At 36.3% G+C, this 18990-nt stretch overlaps 1 protein-coding gene across 3 annotated transcripts; it reads left to right on the top strand.

Moving 5' to 3' along the window:
- The first annotated feature begins 325 nt into the window (after positions 1-325).
- RpL32 (Ribosomal protein L32) lies at positions 326-16883 on the top strand. Of its 3 annotated transcripts, none has more exons than XM_067095627.1 (4): positions 326-434; positions 10781-10884; positions 11224-11376; positions 16703-16883. In XM_067095627.1, exons 2-4 carry the CDS (start codon positions 10792-10794, stop codon positions 16859-16861), a joined length of 405 nt encoding a protein of 134 aa, XP_066951728.1. In that variant the 5' UTR covers positions 326-434; positions 10781-10791; the 3' UTR covers positions 16862-16883. The 3 variants fall into 3 exon arrangements, with proteins under 3 accessions (XP_066951728.1, XP_066951729.1, XP_066951727.1); XM_067095628.1 differs by having other exon boundaries at positions 411-526; XM_067095626.1 differs by lacking the exon at positions 326-434 and adding an exon at positions 585-660.
- Positions 16884-18990: the final 2107 nt, after the last annotated feature.

Below are 18990 nucleotides of genomic sequence, written 5' to 3'. Positions count from 1 at the left end.
GTGCACAATCAGTCATCACAGTTAAGTCAGTTTTAAAAATATTGCATAATATAATATATCTAAAATGACATGTAGAGGATTAATTTACACTGTACAAGACAATTTTTATGTATCTTAACAAGAAACATTCCGGACACAGTTTGATTCGCTGAGCTGGTGCTAGAGGGAGGGAGGTCAATGTGTTACCAGCTTGTAAGCTACAAATATTTTTGAAAGAATGATAGATGCCGTTGTTGATCAATATATTTACGTCAAATTTTTATTTAAATTTAATTTAAATAAATTAAATCATACAATTATAGCTCTTTATATTATCTTATTATAGAAATATGGAAATATCCATCACCACACTAAACGTGCAACAGTTAAGCTCGCTTTGTAGACTGGTATAACTGCTCTGGCTATCCTCTTGTTTTCCTCGCGTGTTCGACGAGGTTGGTGTAAACGTGTATTTGGTATTTTCTTCCAATAATTTAGTTCTCTGTTCAATAGAGTTTGAATTCGACTCACAGAAGTGAGGAGCAAGGTATAGTGTTTGGGGCTGTATACATGTGAATCAGTTTATGCTCTTAAATCGATATATTTTTAATGTCTTGTTCATGCTTTATGACGGATGTTGTGGCACATCATGGTCCGGTAACATCGAACCATCTAACAAGGGTAGATTTTGGACGTTAGGGAAATACATGTGTCAGTGTTAGCCGTAGTGTGTTAGGGCGATGTTTGTGTCAGTGTTAGCCATTGTACGGTAGAAAAAGGTTTTTCAAATGTTAGCCGTTGTACGTAAGGAAAATGTCTGGATGTTAGGCTAGCCGTTGTACGTAAGGTAAATGTGTCGATGTTAGCCATTGTGGATTAGGAAAATGTTCCCGTAATATTTACCAAATGTTTTTTAAGTTTTAAACCTAGAGTCAGGTGTGTTACGGCCACGCTAACCGAATATTGACCGTACGACTCGTGTAGCCAACTCAGGTTGCTAAACAGTTAAGAGCCTACTTGAGCCTAAGCTTTAGTGCATAGATCGTTAATTCTATATATTAGCTCCGCGCCTGGTTTTACCTTTTCAACTGGTTTTTTCTGCACTTTTAGGGGTTCTAATACTGGCGGTGCATCTGTTTGTTGTCGGCCCAGTGGAATGTCCCTTTGCCATGTTTAGTACTGGCCCGGGGTTGGTTGGGTACCCATACGTTAACAAGTTCTTACATTTGCCGGACGGGATATAAACTGTTCAAAACAGATGTACCAGTGCTCTGTCTTGTGAAGACCACATATGGAAACCCTTTGTTGGATGGACTTCAGGGGTTAATTACACTCGAGCACCAAAAATTAAAGGTAAATTCATAATTAGCAACCAAAAACTGTAGAAAAAGTTAAGTTAGAAGGCAGTTGCTGCCACAGAGGTACTATATAGAGCTACCCATAGATTAATCAGTAGGCTAAATGTTATACGAACTTAACTTCGGTAGCATACTAAATACTGGGAAATACCATCCTTGGTCTCTTAAGAAATTCAGATTGTGAAATGGTGTTTGAGATGCCACTCCATGCAGTTTCATACAACGTTACGTTTTCGATTGCTCATAGCCTGTCTGCTACAGTTTTTAAGTGATGTTTGGCCATTTTAGAAGTGTAATCACCATTATCTTGAGTACTGGTTTTTTTTTTTTTTTTAGCATTAATTTCATATTTCATAATTGCAGGCCAGACTTCTCATTTATGGAGCATAAGAGATTATCACCACCATTGGTAATGGAGCAGATGGGTATAGGTTAGGTTTGGTGAAACTTATATTATGCAAAAGATTCCTCACCGTCCCCATTTCGATAATTCTAGAGTGTTAGCGTGCCTTTTTTACCTTGGAAACTGGTTTTTCTACACTTTTAGGAGATACTGGCGGTGCATTTATTTGTTGTCGGCCAAATGGAATGTCCCTTCGCTGTGTTTAGTACTGGCCCGGGGGGATGGTGGTACCCATACATTAACAAGTTATTGCACTTGCTGGACAGGATATGAACCATTCCAAACAGAAGTACCTGTGCTCTGTCTTGTGAAGATTGCATATGGAAACCCCTTGTTGGGTGGACTTCAGGGGCTAAATTACAGGTTAATTACATTAGTGCGACAAAATTGAAGGCAAATCCATAATTAGCAACCAAAAAACCATAGAAAAAGTCAATTTAGAAGGAAATCGCTGGAGCTACTACTTTGATCTACCCCCATTTCCAAATATCAAGTCAGATAAGCTCCAGATTTGGCTACAATACTTTAGTTCGTGTGCATGGTAGATTCTTTTTACTCAGCCTTTTCACATGTTGATTAATTAGTTGTACCATTCACATGTTCACAGATATTTATGATTGTTCGGCCTTGTGTGGAGTTAGTTAAATAATTGACTCAGTAAGTAATGGCATATGTTATGTGAAAACAAGCCTGTCTTAATAATGGATTTGTTTCCTTTGGTGGAAGTTCCTTAAAATGCTTAGTACAAAAAGCATATTAAAATCAATTATTCAGAAAATGAAACTTATTCTTACGGAACAGTCCCACAGGGGCCATTAACTTGAAATTCAAGCTTTCATAGAGTATGGTGTTCATAAGGAAGAAGTAGGAGGAGGTAAAGGGAAATACAAAAGGAAGAGACCCCACTTAAGGAAAAATAAATTAATAAATGAATAAAAATTTATTAAAATGCAAGGAGAATAGCATTAGAGTACTGGGTTTGCATGGTCGCTTTTCTGAAGTTCCAGTAAACATCCACTGGGGAGCTGTTCCACAGTCCAACGGAATGAGGAATAAAGGACCTCTGAACTGAGAAGTTGACAGCAAGAGGCACAAATGCATTGCATATTGGTGCTGCTGTTCAGTAATCTGGTTGCTTTAGGTAGTTAAAGTGGATCAGGGATCAGCTGTGAATATTAAAGATCTCTGTTGAAATACAACTTATGAAAAAGTGACAATCCCCATTTCTGTTGATGGTCCAAGTCATAACTCCATGCCTGTTAGGAAACAAACTTGCCAACAGGCCACTGTTTTTCTGAGACTTTTAGGTCAGCCTTAATAGGAAACTTAGGTTTATTTATGTTTGTTTCTCGGGGCAGAGCCCCAAAGGGAGTGTGCCCTATGTTAGGTTTGGTTAACATCTGGTCAGGTCAGGACCTTCGGCAGAGGTTCACCATTGTTGGCTTTCAACATAAAATATAGGTTTTTCTGTTGTATTATGTGATTTTAATGATTTTGAACAAAATTATTGCACTTGCTGGACGGGAAATTAATAAACCATTCCAAACAGATGTACCTGTGCTGTGTCTAAACACAGTTTTGAAGATTAGCTCTGGAGAGAGGTGCATGGAAACCCGTAATTGTTGGATGGATTTTGGGGCTAAAGTTATCATTTGGTTAATAAGTATTCATTTGCAGTGGAAACCTCAAAATCATGTAAATCACATCATAATACAACAGAAAAACCTATATTTTAGTTGAACCAAAAAATGTCCATAAGTGAAAAAGTCAATTTACTATAGGAAAAGTTAGGTCTGTTTGTGTTATAGAAATGATGGTAACATTAGCTATCGCCATCTTGTTTGATCTACCTCCATTTCCAGTCGGAACCTATTGCCATCTGGTGGTGGGTTTCGACTAGAAAACTGGTAGACGATAGCCTTGGCCAACTAGACTGTGTAGGCGCTCCGTCCGTGTGCATGGTAGATTCTTTTTACTCGACCTTTCCACATGTTGATTAAGCAGTTAAGCAGTTGTACCATTCACATGTTCACAGATATTTAAGAATGTATGGCCTAGTGTGGAGTTAGTTAAATAATTAATGTAGTAAGTAGTGGCATATATTACATGAAAACAAGCCTGTTTTAATAATGGATTTGTTTCCTTTGGTGGAAGTTCCTTAAAATGCTTAGTACAAAAAGTTTATTAAAATCAGTTATTCAGAAAATGAAACTTATTCTTATGGAACAATCCCAGAGGGGCCATTGACTTGAAATTCAAGCTTCCAAAGAATATGGGGTGAATGTCCAGAAGAACTCCGCATGCATAAAGTACCAAAATTAAAAGTAAAATGTAATATTTTTCATATTTAAAGCGTTTTTAGACCACTTCTTATGATGAGGAAACACCCACAATTTTGCCATATTAGCTATGGAGGGGGTTGGGGGACAGGTATTGTCTAACCTTATAAGTCAAAAATCGAAAATCATTCGATGGGGAACTAGTTTTTCTGAGAAACATTACACTCTTTCTGAGAAACATTACAGTAAAAACCTCATTTTCAACTAACTCCAGTAAGATCAAGTACAGGCAGTCCAACGGAATACGAATAAATTTAGTTCCGCTGGAACGATCGAATTTGACAGCGACGCACAAATATATTTCATGAAATATTTCCTGGTTATGAAAATGTTCATTTTCTGGTTATCTGAGGAAGAAATTAGCCCCAAACGTAGAATAATCATAATTTGAAGGTTTTTTTTTATATGTAAAACTCAATAATAATGCAGTTTACGAAATACCCAAGCATTAAAAGTGATTTTCTTATGATTTTTGACGATTTTCGACGATTTTTCCGGCATAACTGAATTTTAGGGTTACAAACGCTGGTTCAGAACGAACCCCGTCAGAACCGGGACCCACACGGCGTTACCGGTGAATTTACAGTTTCGGTCAAATTCACATTTCCGATATAAAATTACATTTTCCTAAGCTTAAATAGTGTAAAACGAATCTGACCTTTATTTCTATGATTAGATTTAGAGATACATGGCCTATGGGTTCTGGGTGGTGCAAAAACGCTGCCCCCGGGCTTATGCACATTTTAAATGATTGTTGCAAGCTCGTATGTTCTGGCAAGCTGGTAATATTAAATGTTAGGGGTTACAGGGAACGAAATTTTACCCCTAACATCTAGTTACAGTTTCAGTGAAATTCATGGCTGAAACTGCAATGTTACCCTTTTCGTTAACCACTACTTACCTTAAATAGATGGTAGTACTAAATGTTCACGAAGAAAGGTATTCACAACCTGTGGAGTTCCATTGTAATGTCCATGGAAACGACCAATGCCATCAAAGTAAGACAGAGAACACCCACTGCAGACGTGGTACGACGGAATCCATGGCAGTCAACTGAGCGCACTTTTGTAGAAAGCGCAATTCCAAAATCGCAGTTAATTGGATATTCTTGAAACAAAGCAACCAATCAGGTTTCAGCATTTGTACCGTATAATTCATAACGAAAAACAAAAGACGATTAGGCATTTTACCATTCAATACATTGACAAAAACAAAAACGCATCAGCAGAAAAAAACTGACATGGCAGCATAAACGCATCCTGCGATAACAACAAGGCACAATATTCATCGGCAAATTCTCCGAACTCTTAATTTGCGGAAGATGCGAGTAATATTTCGTATGAATCATGACAAAAATATATGATAGCAAGTAAAAAATATTAGATATCCGAATTTGACCCTGTAATAATACCCGGGGCTACTGATGTAAACAAACGACTTAGAAAATTTTCGAGGATGCCGATTAGATAATCATTAATATCTCGGATATGGTGAATTCAGAAAAGTGTTCAGAGACAAAGTTTTATTATTTTATATTGTGAAAATTATAGTGTGACCTATTTTCTTATATCTCACCGCTTGTTCTGGACATTGAATATGGTGTTCAGGAAGAAGTAGGAGGAGGTAAAGGAAAATACAAAAGGAAGAGATCCCACTTAAGGGAAAATAAATTAATAAATGAATAAAAATGTATTAAAATGCAAGGAGAATAGCATTAGGGTAACAGTGCATTGCATGGTTGCTTGAACTTCTGAAGCTCCAGTTGCACAACATCCTCTGGGAAGCTGTTCCACAGTCCAACGGTATGAGGAATAAAGGACCTCTGGAACTGAGAAGTTGACAGCGAGGAACATTTATTGCATATTGGTGCTGCTGTTCAGCGAATCTGTTGCTCTAGGCAGTTAAAGTGGATCAGGAATCAGCTGTGAATGTGAAAGATCTGTTGAAATACAACTTATGAAAAAGTGACAATCGAGACCATCTGTCGATGGTCCAAGTCATAACTGCTAATATTAGGAAACAAACTTGCCCCAACAGACATCTGTCTTAAATGAGATAATCTGTGGCAGAAGCTGACATCCACACCAGAGAACAGCAGTATCTAGTAAAGGAAGCACAAATAACCTACCTCGTAGGGGTTAGTGCTGTCAGTGCACCTCATGCAGTGCACTATAGGCATTACTAAAGAGGAGGGCACGCTTCAATTTTTTGATGAATATTTTTGAAATTTAAAAAAAAAAAAAGGTTAAATAGCCGTAAGACATGAGCAACACCTTCGTTACCACGTGACCAAAGCATTTTTTTGAAATATTAAAATTGATGGGGTTTTGGGCGTCCGGCCCCCACACAGTGAGGTAGGGCTGACGTTGGGCTCCTAATGACTATTGTAATTTTTTCCTTTATTTGCCTAATGTATTAATTATTTTGATTTTTATATCATCTTATCTCCTATGTCTGGCAACAACAATGGCTTATTCCTTGGTGAATGCGTGGCCTAAGAGAGGCTGCCGAGTCAGTTGCCCCCAAACGTTGAAAGGGAGGGTGCGCAACTTTTTACTCCGAGCAATTTTTTTTTTTTTTTTTTTTTTTTTTTTTTTTTTTTTTTTTTTTTTTTTTTTTTTCAGTAGCTCTAAATACAGTCTATATACTTTCACCTTCACAAATACGCTCACAGTTGATGAAAGGAATAAAGGATGATGAAAAGGAAGTATATGATGACAAGTTCATTATATCTAGATCTCAGATAAAATACAGTAGAGTCGGGTATTAGATGCATGGTAGGAAATTGCGGGGGTAAAGTTCAGGTCGAAGTCTCTGCCAATAAATGGGATACTGATATTTTAATGAAGTCCCAATCGTGTAGGTTTACGGTTAGTGCCCCAGCAAAGCGAATTAGCAATGGAAAATCTCAGCACCATCAATTGAGTGAGATAAATATTGAGGAAATTGAACACAACTTCGGCTATGAGAAATTCAACTTACTAACACATCTGTTTGGCACAAGTGAAAGTACAGTATAGAAAAAGTTCTTCATATTCGAGAGACAAAAAGGTTTGAAAATCAAACTCCAAAGACCAAACAAATGAAAAGAACGACTAAAATGAGTCAAGAATATCAACCTGGTAGCTACTAAACTTTTACTTTCTTAGTTTCAAACCAGGCAACATTGAGTCAGATGGTACTTGATGATACCCTCTCCTCGAGCGAATAATACCCCTTTTTATAAAGGGGTGGTGACCTGGAGCCAGAAATCAACCAAAATAATGCTCTAAGATAATTTTTTTCCACAAGTGCCAAAAAAAAACACTTGTTGACCTTTACGGTCGTTTATCTCAGTTTTCACTTTTATGCACTTCAAACACTAACTACTTTTTTATTTTTAGGCCAATTTTAAAGTTAAATATACCATTGGAAAGAGGAAAGAAAGACAAATATTTTTTTAGGGCTAGATTTTTTCTTAGGTTGATGAGGAACCCTTGATAAATTATACAAATTTTGATGGAAAATCCCCCACGCCCTCATCCAAAAAAAAGGAGAAATAGAAAAACTCTTCCCATGATTTTTTCCTACTGTGATATACTTTCTGTGTACAAAGCCACATTGCAATAGCTCTAAAAATGGAGAAACATTTTTAATTTTTTTTTTAATAAAATCCAAAACAGTCATCCGATCACACTCAAATTTTTTGGAACATCACCTTATATAGGCCTATATGTATAACAAAAATTTCATAAAAATTGGAGCATTATTTCTATATAAGCGTGCGCCCCCCTTAAAGTTCTTTGCAGCATGCCTTCAGCCTCCAGCTACAACCTCTTTCATTCCTTTTACTCTATTACCATACATGTTCTCTTTCTTCTATCTTACTTTCCATCCTCTCCTAACAATTGTTTCATAGTGTAACTGCGAGGGTTTCCTCTTGTTACACCTTTCAAACCTTTTAACTGTATAGTACTGTCAATTTCTGTTTTATCACTAAATGACCTTGTAGGTCTCAGTGCTTGGCCTTTGGCATAAATTCTTTAATCTGTTCACAAATGACCTAAAACAAGTTGCATTGGTTTTATCACTTATAAATATATGAGGCCTTATGAACGATACCCAACTTTTGTGCAGCATGTGTTGAAACTTTAATTAGATGTTTCTCAAAGTTAGATGTGATTTAGAAGTTATACTTAGAATAGTTTAAGATTCAGACTCATTAAGCAAAGTTCCATCTACCTGAAGGGGAGGATGGAGTGGAAAATCTTTGAGATCTGCTGATCAGTATATACTGTTTTCGTTTTACTGGAGTTCAGCTTCATACCCCCCCGACTGCACCATGCACTGATTTAGTCTGTGTCCCTATTGAGGCTGAGGGCCGCTTCATTTCTCATAAGTGGAGACTTGACTACACCCACAAGTGTTGCATCATCGGCATACTGAACACACTTGTTTTCCAAGACAACAACCATATCACTTGTATACATTAAAAATAACAGTGGACCAAGAACACTACCCCATGGAACTCCAGACAAAATAGGTCTTGATTCTCTAAAGATCCCGTCCACTGCAACTCTGCTGCCTACCTTTAAGGAAATCTTGACTTAATCCTAAACATACCCACCCACTCCGAGATTCTGAAGTTTATAAATAAGTTGTTTGTTATTTACTAAGTCAAATACAGTACTAAAGTCTATTTTAATTACTCTGCACTGAAAACCCTTATTCCACATTTAACTAACAAGGTATTCACCAATGAATATTGTTGCCCACTCGGATACCAAAGTTCTTTATTTTGACAAATGAGTTAGGCTCCCAATCATTTTAATTGCCCCAGGTGCATTGTGGTAAGACTGGCTGGTGTATTTTCATCTTGAAATATGGGTAAATGGACAAAGCTGAAACTTATACTGGCTCTTTGAGTTTTAAGCTTTACCAGCTATATGGTATTGTTATTACTGGTTTGAGTGTTTCTGTTCATTTTGGTAGCAGGTTAGAACTGTCCCACTTGTAGTCTAAATTTTTTGTCACCCCATTAGAAAACCAGGGAATTTGGATGGGGGAAAATACACAAGAGAAACAAAGGGATGCATTCTAACAACCCTGTTTACAAAGTAACACCATCCACTAGGTGTATGGTTTAGTTAGGTAAAACATGAAAATCATATTTTGTTTAATTTGAAAGCACTTTAGCCAAATGTAGGGCTAATTTGCCATGGTAAACAGTGACATGTACATTACATATAAAAATTAACCTCCATTTTGTATTGACTAATATATTTCGGTATCAAAATGTGAATGGTAAAAATCATCGGTTATAAAACCCAAGTCCAATAGCTTGTCCTCATTACTGATGCTCAAAAGGCAAAGTTAGTGATGTTAATAATAATCTGTTTTACCATATTAAGTGTGTTGTGTTAACTCTAAAATTTGCAGTAATACACATTGAATTACATTGCATAAGATCATAGCTAAGATGGTGGATGATTGCACATCTGAAACAGCATGAAAATTGTTGCATTTTTAAAGAAGGTAATGAAAAGGTTACATGTAATAAATGAAAATGGTAAATTGCAGATGAGCAAAAAATTATCTTAAACCCGACTGTTTTGGATGAAGGAAATTCATACCTTATTTGTATTATGCTAGGATCCATTGCAAATTACACTGACTGGAACGTAGGCATTGACAGCACTCGACGGGGTAGCTTACTTGCCTCTTGGTCCTTACTTAAGTTATTTAAAGGAAAAGTGATTTGTTCTGGGTTAAGTTATTTGCTTAACTCTGTCATATAGAATATCTTATATCAAATGTAGATGACTAAAGTATACAATATAAACAAATTATTCATCAACATTTAACATGAAAATATATGAAAAAATCTACAACAGCAGATGAAGGACAAAAATTCAATTACAAATCATGCCAACTTTCTTAAAGCAACAGAAATCAAACCATTGTAAATTTGATGCAGTTAGCTTTTCATAGTTGACTTTTCAGTGGTCTTTTAAGATTTATGGCAACACTAGAAGTACACATATAACTGCAAAATTTAATTTCCAAAATAAGGCAAACTTGTTTAGTTGAATAATTTTTATGTGGTAGACCTGTTTTAGTTCTATGGTCTGGTTAGAAGGAAGTCATCATAAGGTTTTAAAAAATATAAGTCCTTATTTTCACTGTTGAGCTTGTAATACTAAGTGTATTCAGTTAATACTTTATATTTAATGTGTACATTTTTGAGGAACATTCTGAAACCTCAAGGTCTTTGGGTGCTGTTAAATGTCACATAGAAAGCCCTCATGTGGAACAATAGAGATAATGTAGTAGCTGGAATACATATACTGTAAAACAGTAGTATAAGTATTGATAAATTATAGCCACCTTGTAATTGGGAAATAAAACTAAATATCAATTTAAATAACAAATTAAAAAAAAACCCAAAGTAATGTAAATAAAAACCAAAGTATTTTTTTTTTTTTCTTTTGTACACTATACATTTATTGCAGTAAAGTAACCACAAATCAGTGAAAGTTCATCATTATAGTTATTGCTTCTTGAAGGGTGAGAACCCATATATTTCAGTATGCAGGAAATGATCTTTTGAACAACAATAAAATGGGATTTGGGGATATTCTAGAGTTTAATTATTTTGTGCCCATCGTTTACACAGTTTCAATAGAAATTTCTTAAGTGATTAATTTAAAATTTAATTGCAGGTCTAAACAAAATGGCTATTGTACCGCTAAAGAAGCCTAAGATTCTAAAGAAACGTGTGAAAAAGTTTAAGCGTCATCAAAGTGATCGCTATGTTAAGATAAAGGTAAGTTGCTTTTGCTTTTAAGGTTGAGGCACTTTTGGTCATTGAACACATTTTCTTGATGTGGATATGGCAATTTAAGATTTTAAAAATACTATGGATTTAATTCTGAGTTTCACACTTCAAACCAACTAAAGTTGGCAATTAAGCAATTTTGAGCTTCATTCAAATAGACAAAATGTTTATAGGTCATGCATTGCATGTTTCTGTTTTTCAGTGTCCAGAAATTAATGTCAAGGAGTGGTCATACCTCACCACCAAATTTTATATTAACTAAAGGCTTTGTTCTGATGGAATATTGTTTAGCATGTAGTTGCTATAAAATTTAAATTTATCTTTCAGCCTAACTGGAGAAAACCCAAGGGTATTGACAACAGGGTCAGAAGGCGTTTCTCTGGTCAGAATTTGATGCCCAGCATTGGTTATGGCTCAGACAGAAGAACCAAACACATGCTGCCCACTGGATTTAAAAAAGTCCTTGTCCACAATGTTCGAGTAAGTTATGTTCTGTTTTCCTTAGTGGTCTGTTGATCCTCCTCCTCCTCCTGTTTTTCCTTTCAGCACAGATTTTTACCTTACCCACATCCATTGCTGTCAAGATAATCTTGCATTCTTGACATTCCATTATGACAGTTGTAAGGGCTGTTTTGCTTTACTAAGGCAAGAACATTAAGATTTCATAATGTTTGTTGGAATTAAGAAATTTGGCCAATCTCCATTTTCTGTTATCCAGTTTTAAAATTTATAAAAAGTTATAATTTACTGAATAACATGAAAGAATGATCCCTGTAAGAACTGAGTAAATTAGCTCTCTGGCCTGGTAAACTACTTAATAATAAAGATATATTTACTTAAAAAAAAAAAAAAAATTTTTTTGTAATTGTGTAGCATTAGCCTTTTGATTAGTTGGACTTCACCATAGGAGAAAATCTTGAAACTGAAATTGTATTTGAAGGAATGGAAACTATTGAGCAGAAATTTTAAATTAGCATGAAGTGAGTGATTTCATGTTGTGGACTGTAGTTTTCTAGGTTTGCTTGAGGTCACTTTTTTCTGAGAGATCGCTGTGTTCTTCTCTGAAATAGAAAGTGCAGTCCATGTAGATTTCATGATTTTTTGTTTTTATGACATTTTACCTTTGTAATAATTATGATGAACTCTAAGAGATTCCATGGCATCCATTAAGCATGATTGCAGTAATAAAAGTAATTATGTTCTTGCAGTGGTATACAAAGTAGGCATTTTTATGTGACGTACCACAAAAGTTGATTGAAAGGTGAACTGTTCTGGAACCAAAAGAAAAAAAGGTATTGCAGACATACAGTAAATTTTAGATAGAAAAAGTCGTGGCCAAAATTTTATGCCAAAAGGTAATTTCATGTCAATACCATAAAAAGTTGTCTAAAGCAGTAATATTTTAAGCCATCAACCTAATGAAGTCTGAATATGTTAAGCAAAGTATGATGAAAAGACATTTGTGCGTTCAGAATACTGAACATGCACATTGAAAGCAGCTAAAATGTTGTCTTGACATTATGTATGTTTTTCTTGTACATTAGTGAAATGAGTGTTTTTTTTTTCTTCTTCTTCTTCTTCTTCTTCTTCTTCTTTACAAGTCTGACCCATGAGTGAATAGTTGACTTTGTATAATTATATGGCTGACTTTGTGGACACCTGTCTGTACCTTCCCTCTTCATGGTCTGAACAACCTTCTTCTCTACACAACATAGTTGACCCATGGCAGACTAGTTGAGTTTTCATATTAGACCAACTACCATTCCATGTTGAATTTCAGATCCATACTGTAGGCCTGAGGGATCATGATTTGAACAAATGTGAATCCACTTAACAGGTCACACCTCATCTGCTTATCAACATTCCTAAAATGGAGGCACTATTGCTATCCCTGCAAAACCTTTCCATCGGCGGTTTCGACATTACTTTTTAACGAATTGTTGATATATAGGGGTTTGTTAAAACATATTGTGTGGAACTTGGGAAAAAAATTTTTGTTCAGTGACTTTAGGTTTTGTAACACGCCAGAGCATTTTTCAAAAAAATGGCCATTTTCCAAATGTTGAGATTTGAACCAGATAAAACACATATGGACCTTGATAAAGCGGGGATTTTGATTTTTCAATTATTTTTCGAGATATGAATTTTTTTTTTTTTTATGAAATTTTCCGGAAAAATTACAGAAAAAAAATTGCCAAAAATCAGAAACTCAAAATATTAAAAATCCTGATGATCTTTGTTTTAATCACACATGTTTCCCATGTCATATTTAAAATTTCATTTAGATTGGTCCAATACTGGAGGAGATGTATTTTAAAGGCGAAAAACTTATGTTTTGAGAAACTTCAAAGTTTTAGTTACAAAAAAAGTTTCAAAGACTTAACAGTTAATTCTATGGTTTTAATTTTTATTTTTGGCTCTAATTAATGCAAAATGATTATAAATAAGAATATTAATTGATTATTTATGTGCAAGACAATTCTTATAAATTTTAGGTTCCTGGTCCCCTGTCTGATCTTGTGCAAGGTATTACTCTAGGTATCATAGTTGCCTACACTTTTTATTAGTGTCTCGAATCCATCCCTTGCCAAATGGATCCTGGGAATTACTTTACATCTGGGATTGTGATTCAAGTAATCATCAAGTCTTGCTTCACTTATTATGATCAATTTTCAGATGGCATAATATCAGCCTCCGGATGCAAAAATATCTTTGCCTCTTTTGGTAGTGCCTTAAAAAGCTTAGGGGTGGATGTGGTTGGTCTCTGGTCAGCAGAGATGCTGCCTGCGCTTTGATGGGCGACAGCTTTGCCCCATTCCCCTCTAATAATTTCTTGAACTCTTTCTTCTATCCATCTTTTCCACTTGGCTTTTCCATCATGAAGTGAACTCACCAGATGAAAAACAAAACACAGAAAATACAGAGTTCAGTCAATGCTCTAGCATGAAAAACGTGTCCTTCTAGCTTGGTCAGTTTATAGGCAACTCTCGGCTTCATGGTATGACGTTCTTGTCCTCAAATAACTAAAAAGGTGCAGGATATTATTGACATTATACATTTCATTTCAAAGGAAGTTTTCAAATATATATCCTATACCAGACTAAATCATTTGGCACTGGTGTTTTATGGTTATAGTTACTGTTAATTTTAGGCCATAACTACAGAAATATCAAATTTTAGCATAATATTTCGACACATTCAAACCATGGAATTTTTAAAGATTATTGGGTTTTTTTAGGCGGCCGATCCCCTTAACAGTTAATTGGCCAGTTTGCTCTGATAAGCAACAGCAACTGTAGTAGGATAATGTCTCCTGTTTTGTCAATGGCCATACCACATTGACTTCCCGTTTCTCATCTGTTGTCTCTCCTGCTTTGCAAGATGGCATTTATGGATGCAAAATTGGACCTTTTTCCTTGCTGGCCTTCTTGGGCCCAGTGCCTGGGCTTTTGCCCTAAATATACATCCATCCATCTTTTGCCTTGCCATCATGCTGTCACTCAGATGCATTCCAGACAGGCAGAATGCTCTAGCAGACAAACTTAGTCCTGAGGGTCAGGTTGTAGGGGCCCTTACTTCCTCGAATGGCAGGGAGGTTCAATTTCTGGGATTCTCCCATGGTTGACCATTTTGCTTCCAGGCTGATTTGAAAACTTCTGTGTTCCAGCTTCCTGTTCCACAGTCCTCTGGGTGTTGATGGAAGTCACATTCCAATACTCTTGGGACAATCTTGAAGCTTATGTTTTTCAGTTAATCAACTAAGTTTTGATCACCCTGGATATTAGGGTGACCCTGGCAACTTTTCATTGACTTCAGCTTGAGGTAGCATCCAGATCTGTAATCCTGTCCTCAGCATCGTAACCCAGGCTCAATATAAGACCTAGGGTGAAGTCTTGGACTGAGAGGTCACACTCAAAACTTCTGTTGCAAGCTTAGTCTCAGCAAAGCATGTCGAGGAGTTATATGGGTGTCAGGTTTGTGGAGGGGTGGGATCTTTTCTTTCTTTCCAGAGGTTTGTGACAAAAACTTGGAACTTGTCAGAACCTGGCTGGAGATCCTAGAGTTCATTTGGCTCCTCCCCTCCAAGACTTAGTTGGTGAATATCTGGACAAGGTGCTTTTATGCCATATGAGAGCCATGAGATGCTACTCAAAGGATCTTGTGATCTTCAAGTGTTAGCACATTTTTCTTGGTACAGGCAAACAAAACAAGGTGTCCAGGAACACCCCTCCTTTATGGTGGATTCATGAGGTACCCAATGAGCTTATGACTGCTGTGGGGATGATATCACTTTACTCATGCAAGAGCTCACAAATTTGGGCATGGGACTGTCCATAGGCATTTGGTGGACTTATCAGTTTTTCAGGTAAATAGGCAAGTGTTTGCTCAATAAGATGGACAACCTTTACCTAATTCTACCTGAGGGATGTCATCCAATCCTTGGATAAATTCTCCTTGGGCCCATGTAGTGGCTACTCAGTGAGTATCTTGCCCAAGTACTATCACTTACTGTAAGTCTGAAGTGACCAGAGACACTTTTTCCTTCTTGCTCCTCAGAGCAGTATCAAGACCAAATCATCAGCTGTGTTGGGCAAGACACAAGTAACCATACTTCAAGAACTCAATCTTTGAAATGTATAACAGGAGGTATTCTGGAGCCATCAGTTTGTGTTAGCCAGAATTGGGTATCTTTCAACTTGAATTACCCTAAGGGAGATTCCATGGTTCTCCAAACCTTTCCATAATTGTTTTAGGCTTTACACATGCTCAGAGGGCTAGTTCCCTGCTGTACTGTCATCATGTATTCCAGATCCAGTAGACATTTCAAAAGTGGGGCAAGATTGCAACAGTTGCAACCAGGATTGTAGCAGCTCTGGGGTTTCAACACCTGTCAGTTTTCATAGACTACCATCCACCTTAAGAGGTTGTGATGTATGTAAGGCGATGGTTTGTATATATCCCTAGGAAGAAATCAGATTGGGAAAGAAATTTTTATTTCTTAGATTCAGTTTAACCATATTTTAACTGCAGCCACCCGACCCTGCCTTGCCCTTGTGGCCAAAGAATAAAAGCTTTCAGTGACAGTAGGTATGAGAGAGAGATTCTCCTTTTCACCCCCTGTAACCAACAGTTAACTATCTTGTTACCAAATACAACACGTGCTGAAGGATATACTTGTCCATAACTGTAGCACTTAATGTTGAACATTGAATCCATGATTGTGGGCCTGAGGGGTCATAATTGTTTTGGTAATTTTAGAGAATACTGTACAGTATTGTATTAAAGTGACCTGGCCCTTTAGTATTTTCATTTCAGTTATCCTATCAGGGGAGGCATACAACCTCCCCCTCCCCCATTTGAACAAACTGAATCTCAGGTTGCTTTGTGTAAATTTAAGGTGAAGTTGACCATGTACACCTAGAGTTGAATTGAAATTTGTAAATGTTAGGTGTACCCTAAACATTTACAGATGCTGGACACACGGTAAGATAGGTTCACTTGGGCAAAAAACTTGAAATTGTTTGATAGTTTCAGTAGTGCTGAAGGTAACTTGACAAAGCATAGTGACAGTATGGTTTGAAATTATATTAGTAATACTTGCATTTAGTGTAAATGCACGCAATACCTGACAGTATATCCCTCACACAACATTTTTTAATGAACGCAGTGGTTTACTTCTGAAATACTATAGAACATTTGGGAAAATTTTTGTCAATCATCAAGTTGATATTTGAACATAAAATTTTTATTATTATAATTGAATTCTAAGTGAAAATTTAACTGAAACCAATTTTTCTTCTCCCAGGATTTAGAAGTACTCATGATGCAGAACCGCACTTTCTGTGCTGAAGTTGCCCATGGTGTGTCATCTCGTAAACGGAAGGAGATTGTTGAAAGAGCCAACCAACTTTCAATTCGTCTGACCAACGGTGCTGCAAGATTGCGCACTGAGGAATCCACCTAGTTTAATAAATTGTGGTTGTAATCTTGGTATTTTTTTCTATCCCTTGTTTTGATTTTGTGAAAGATTAAAATTTTTAATGTTCTAAGGTTAAGCATTTAAGGTTGAAAGTTTTGATTGGTGTTAAATGCTAACTATAGTGTTCTAAAAGTCATATATTGTTAGCTTGCTGAGAGAACAATTGTTGCCAAGATCAAATCCAGCCACGTTCAAAATTTATACACCCAGGTGCAATTTGGTTTGACTATGCTATACTAAAACCAAAATAAAAAGAGCTCTAGTTTGGGTCCTCTCCATGTGTGTTTAATGTTCGCATATGTGCCAAATCTATAACAAAAAGGTAACATCATTTCTCCCACCACAGATATCAAATATCTTTCGTTATGCAGAATTCTAAGCCAGTTACATAGGTTCACGATTGACAAGTTTTTTATAACAAGAAACTGAATCAGATTTTCTATCAACATGTCTCATTTTGGCGCTGTTGCCAATATTTCAAACAGCTCCACGTCCGTTTAAATCCACGGATAACCAGACTTGTCTCCAAGGGCCACTTTCAGTAGTCACGGTATGTTTGGAGTCATTTCTTCTTTCTACAAATATCGTAATTTATTAATATCATAGGCAAAGAATAAATTAGTAAGCATGGAAATATGAAAGCATAACAGTAAGTTGGACCAATGAGAAAATAGTCATGCAGTCTCTTTGTTGAGAAAAAACAATTGCCACATCATTTTACAAAGTAATCGAGATATCCAATATGTCCTCATCAATATTAGTTATAAAGACGAAAATGTAAAATATTTATAAATGGTCTACACTTAGGACGGTAAATCTTTGTGAAAAATTATATCGTTCGTAGGTTGTGGAGAAGAAATGGACAAGACAAATCAGTAGGCCGCAATAGGGAGATTAAAATACCGGGAAATGAAAAACAACCCCTATAATCATTTATAGCTTCAGAGTTTGTAAAGTTTTGTAAAATTGGCAGCGGCAGATCTTTTAACGCCACGCCAAATAGGTTTAGGCATTAATTTAGTTTGACTAACCATGTACATTTACCTTTAAACCACAATGTGACATGAAAATATATTTCCAAGTTAGAGTCAACAGTCGAGGATAAATTTACCTTTATTTATACAACGCTTATATATCCACAATATTTAAGTAGATGTTCAGTATTTAGACTTGTGTAGGAATCCAGTATTCTTTGGAAAAGAATGCTATTACTATCATAGCAGTAACGTCAATAACGAGAAATGTCCTCAAATAGGCCGATCCCATAGTAAGTTGAAAACCTGAAACTAAGAAAGCAAGTAAAATGCAAGAATGTTTAGGTATGTAGTAAATCATAAATGAAATGTAGCTGTCAAACCCTGTATTGTGCAAGTTGAAAGCTTAAACTATTACAAATGAAGGAAGAAAACTCGCCGTCAGATATGCAGGATTCTTCTAACAAACGACACTGCAATGAGGCAGCTGAGTAACAGCATTACGGGTAGGCTACACTACTTTTTTAAACGAAAAGAAATATCGATCAAAATTCACAGCCCAGTTCCTGTCATTATTTATTAAAATACAGCATTAACAAGAGATCTTTTATGCGAATAGTCAGAAGCCAGTTAAGAGAAGAGAATATTGGATTTGTTTTTGAAAAATCTCTACACTATCAAGTTTTTGTGAAGCTGTAAATAAAAATCCAAAGAAAATTAAAATAACTGACAATTAAGAGCAAACTTAGAACTACATTTTTTTGTCAGTTATTCTAGCCCCGTCTAAATGTTTAAGTGGTTCATTGTTAATTTCAGAGGTGAAAACACGTTACACCAACCCTGTACTTAAGTGGACCTTTAAAGACGAGCAAATCTGCACAAATTGTGTGACCTCATGATCGTATTTATCATTATGACCAGGCGCCATGAAGAAGAAAGCCAGTGACACTTCGTCAGGAAACGATTTGCTGCTGTATTCTTAGTTTTCTACTGATCCGTTGGCATGTTCTAAAATTCACCCCGAGGTTGATACTGCCTCGGAAGTACTGTTCTCAAAATAATTGCCCTAAAATCTTGTTCAACAGATCAAGTGGCCCCGTAGGGGTTAGTCAGTGCACCTCACGTGGTGCACTGTAGGCA

The sequence above is a fragment of the Macrobrachium rosenbergii genome, chromosome 51 (genome assembly GCF_040412425.1).
Source record: "Macrobrachium rosenbergii isolate ZJJX-2024 chromosome 51, ASM4041242v1, whole genome shotgun sequence".
Taxonomy (NCBI): Eukaryota; Metazoa; Arthropoda; class Malacostraca; order Decapoda; family Palaemonidae; genus Macrobrachium; species Macrobrachium rosenbergii.
Note: the sequence above shows the minus strand (reverse complement) of the source record. Positions and strands in the feature narration are given on the sequence as shown.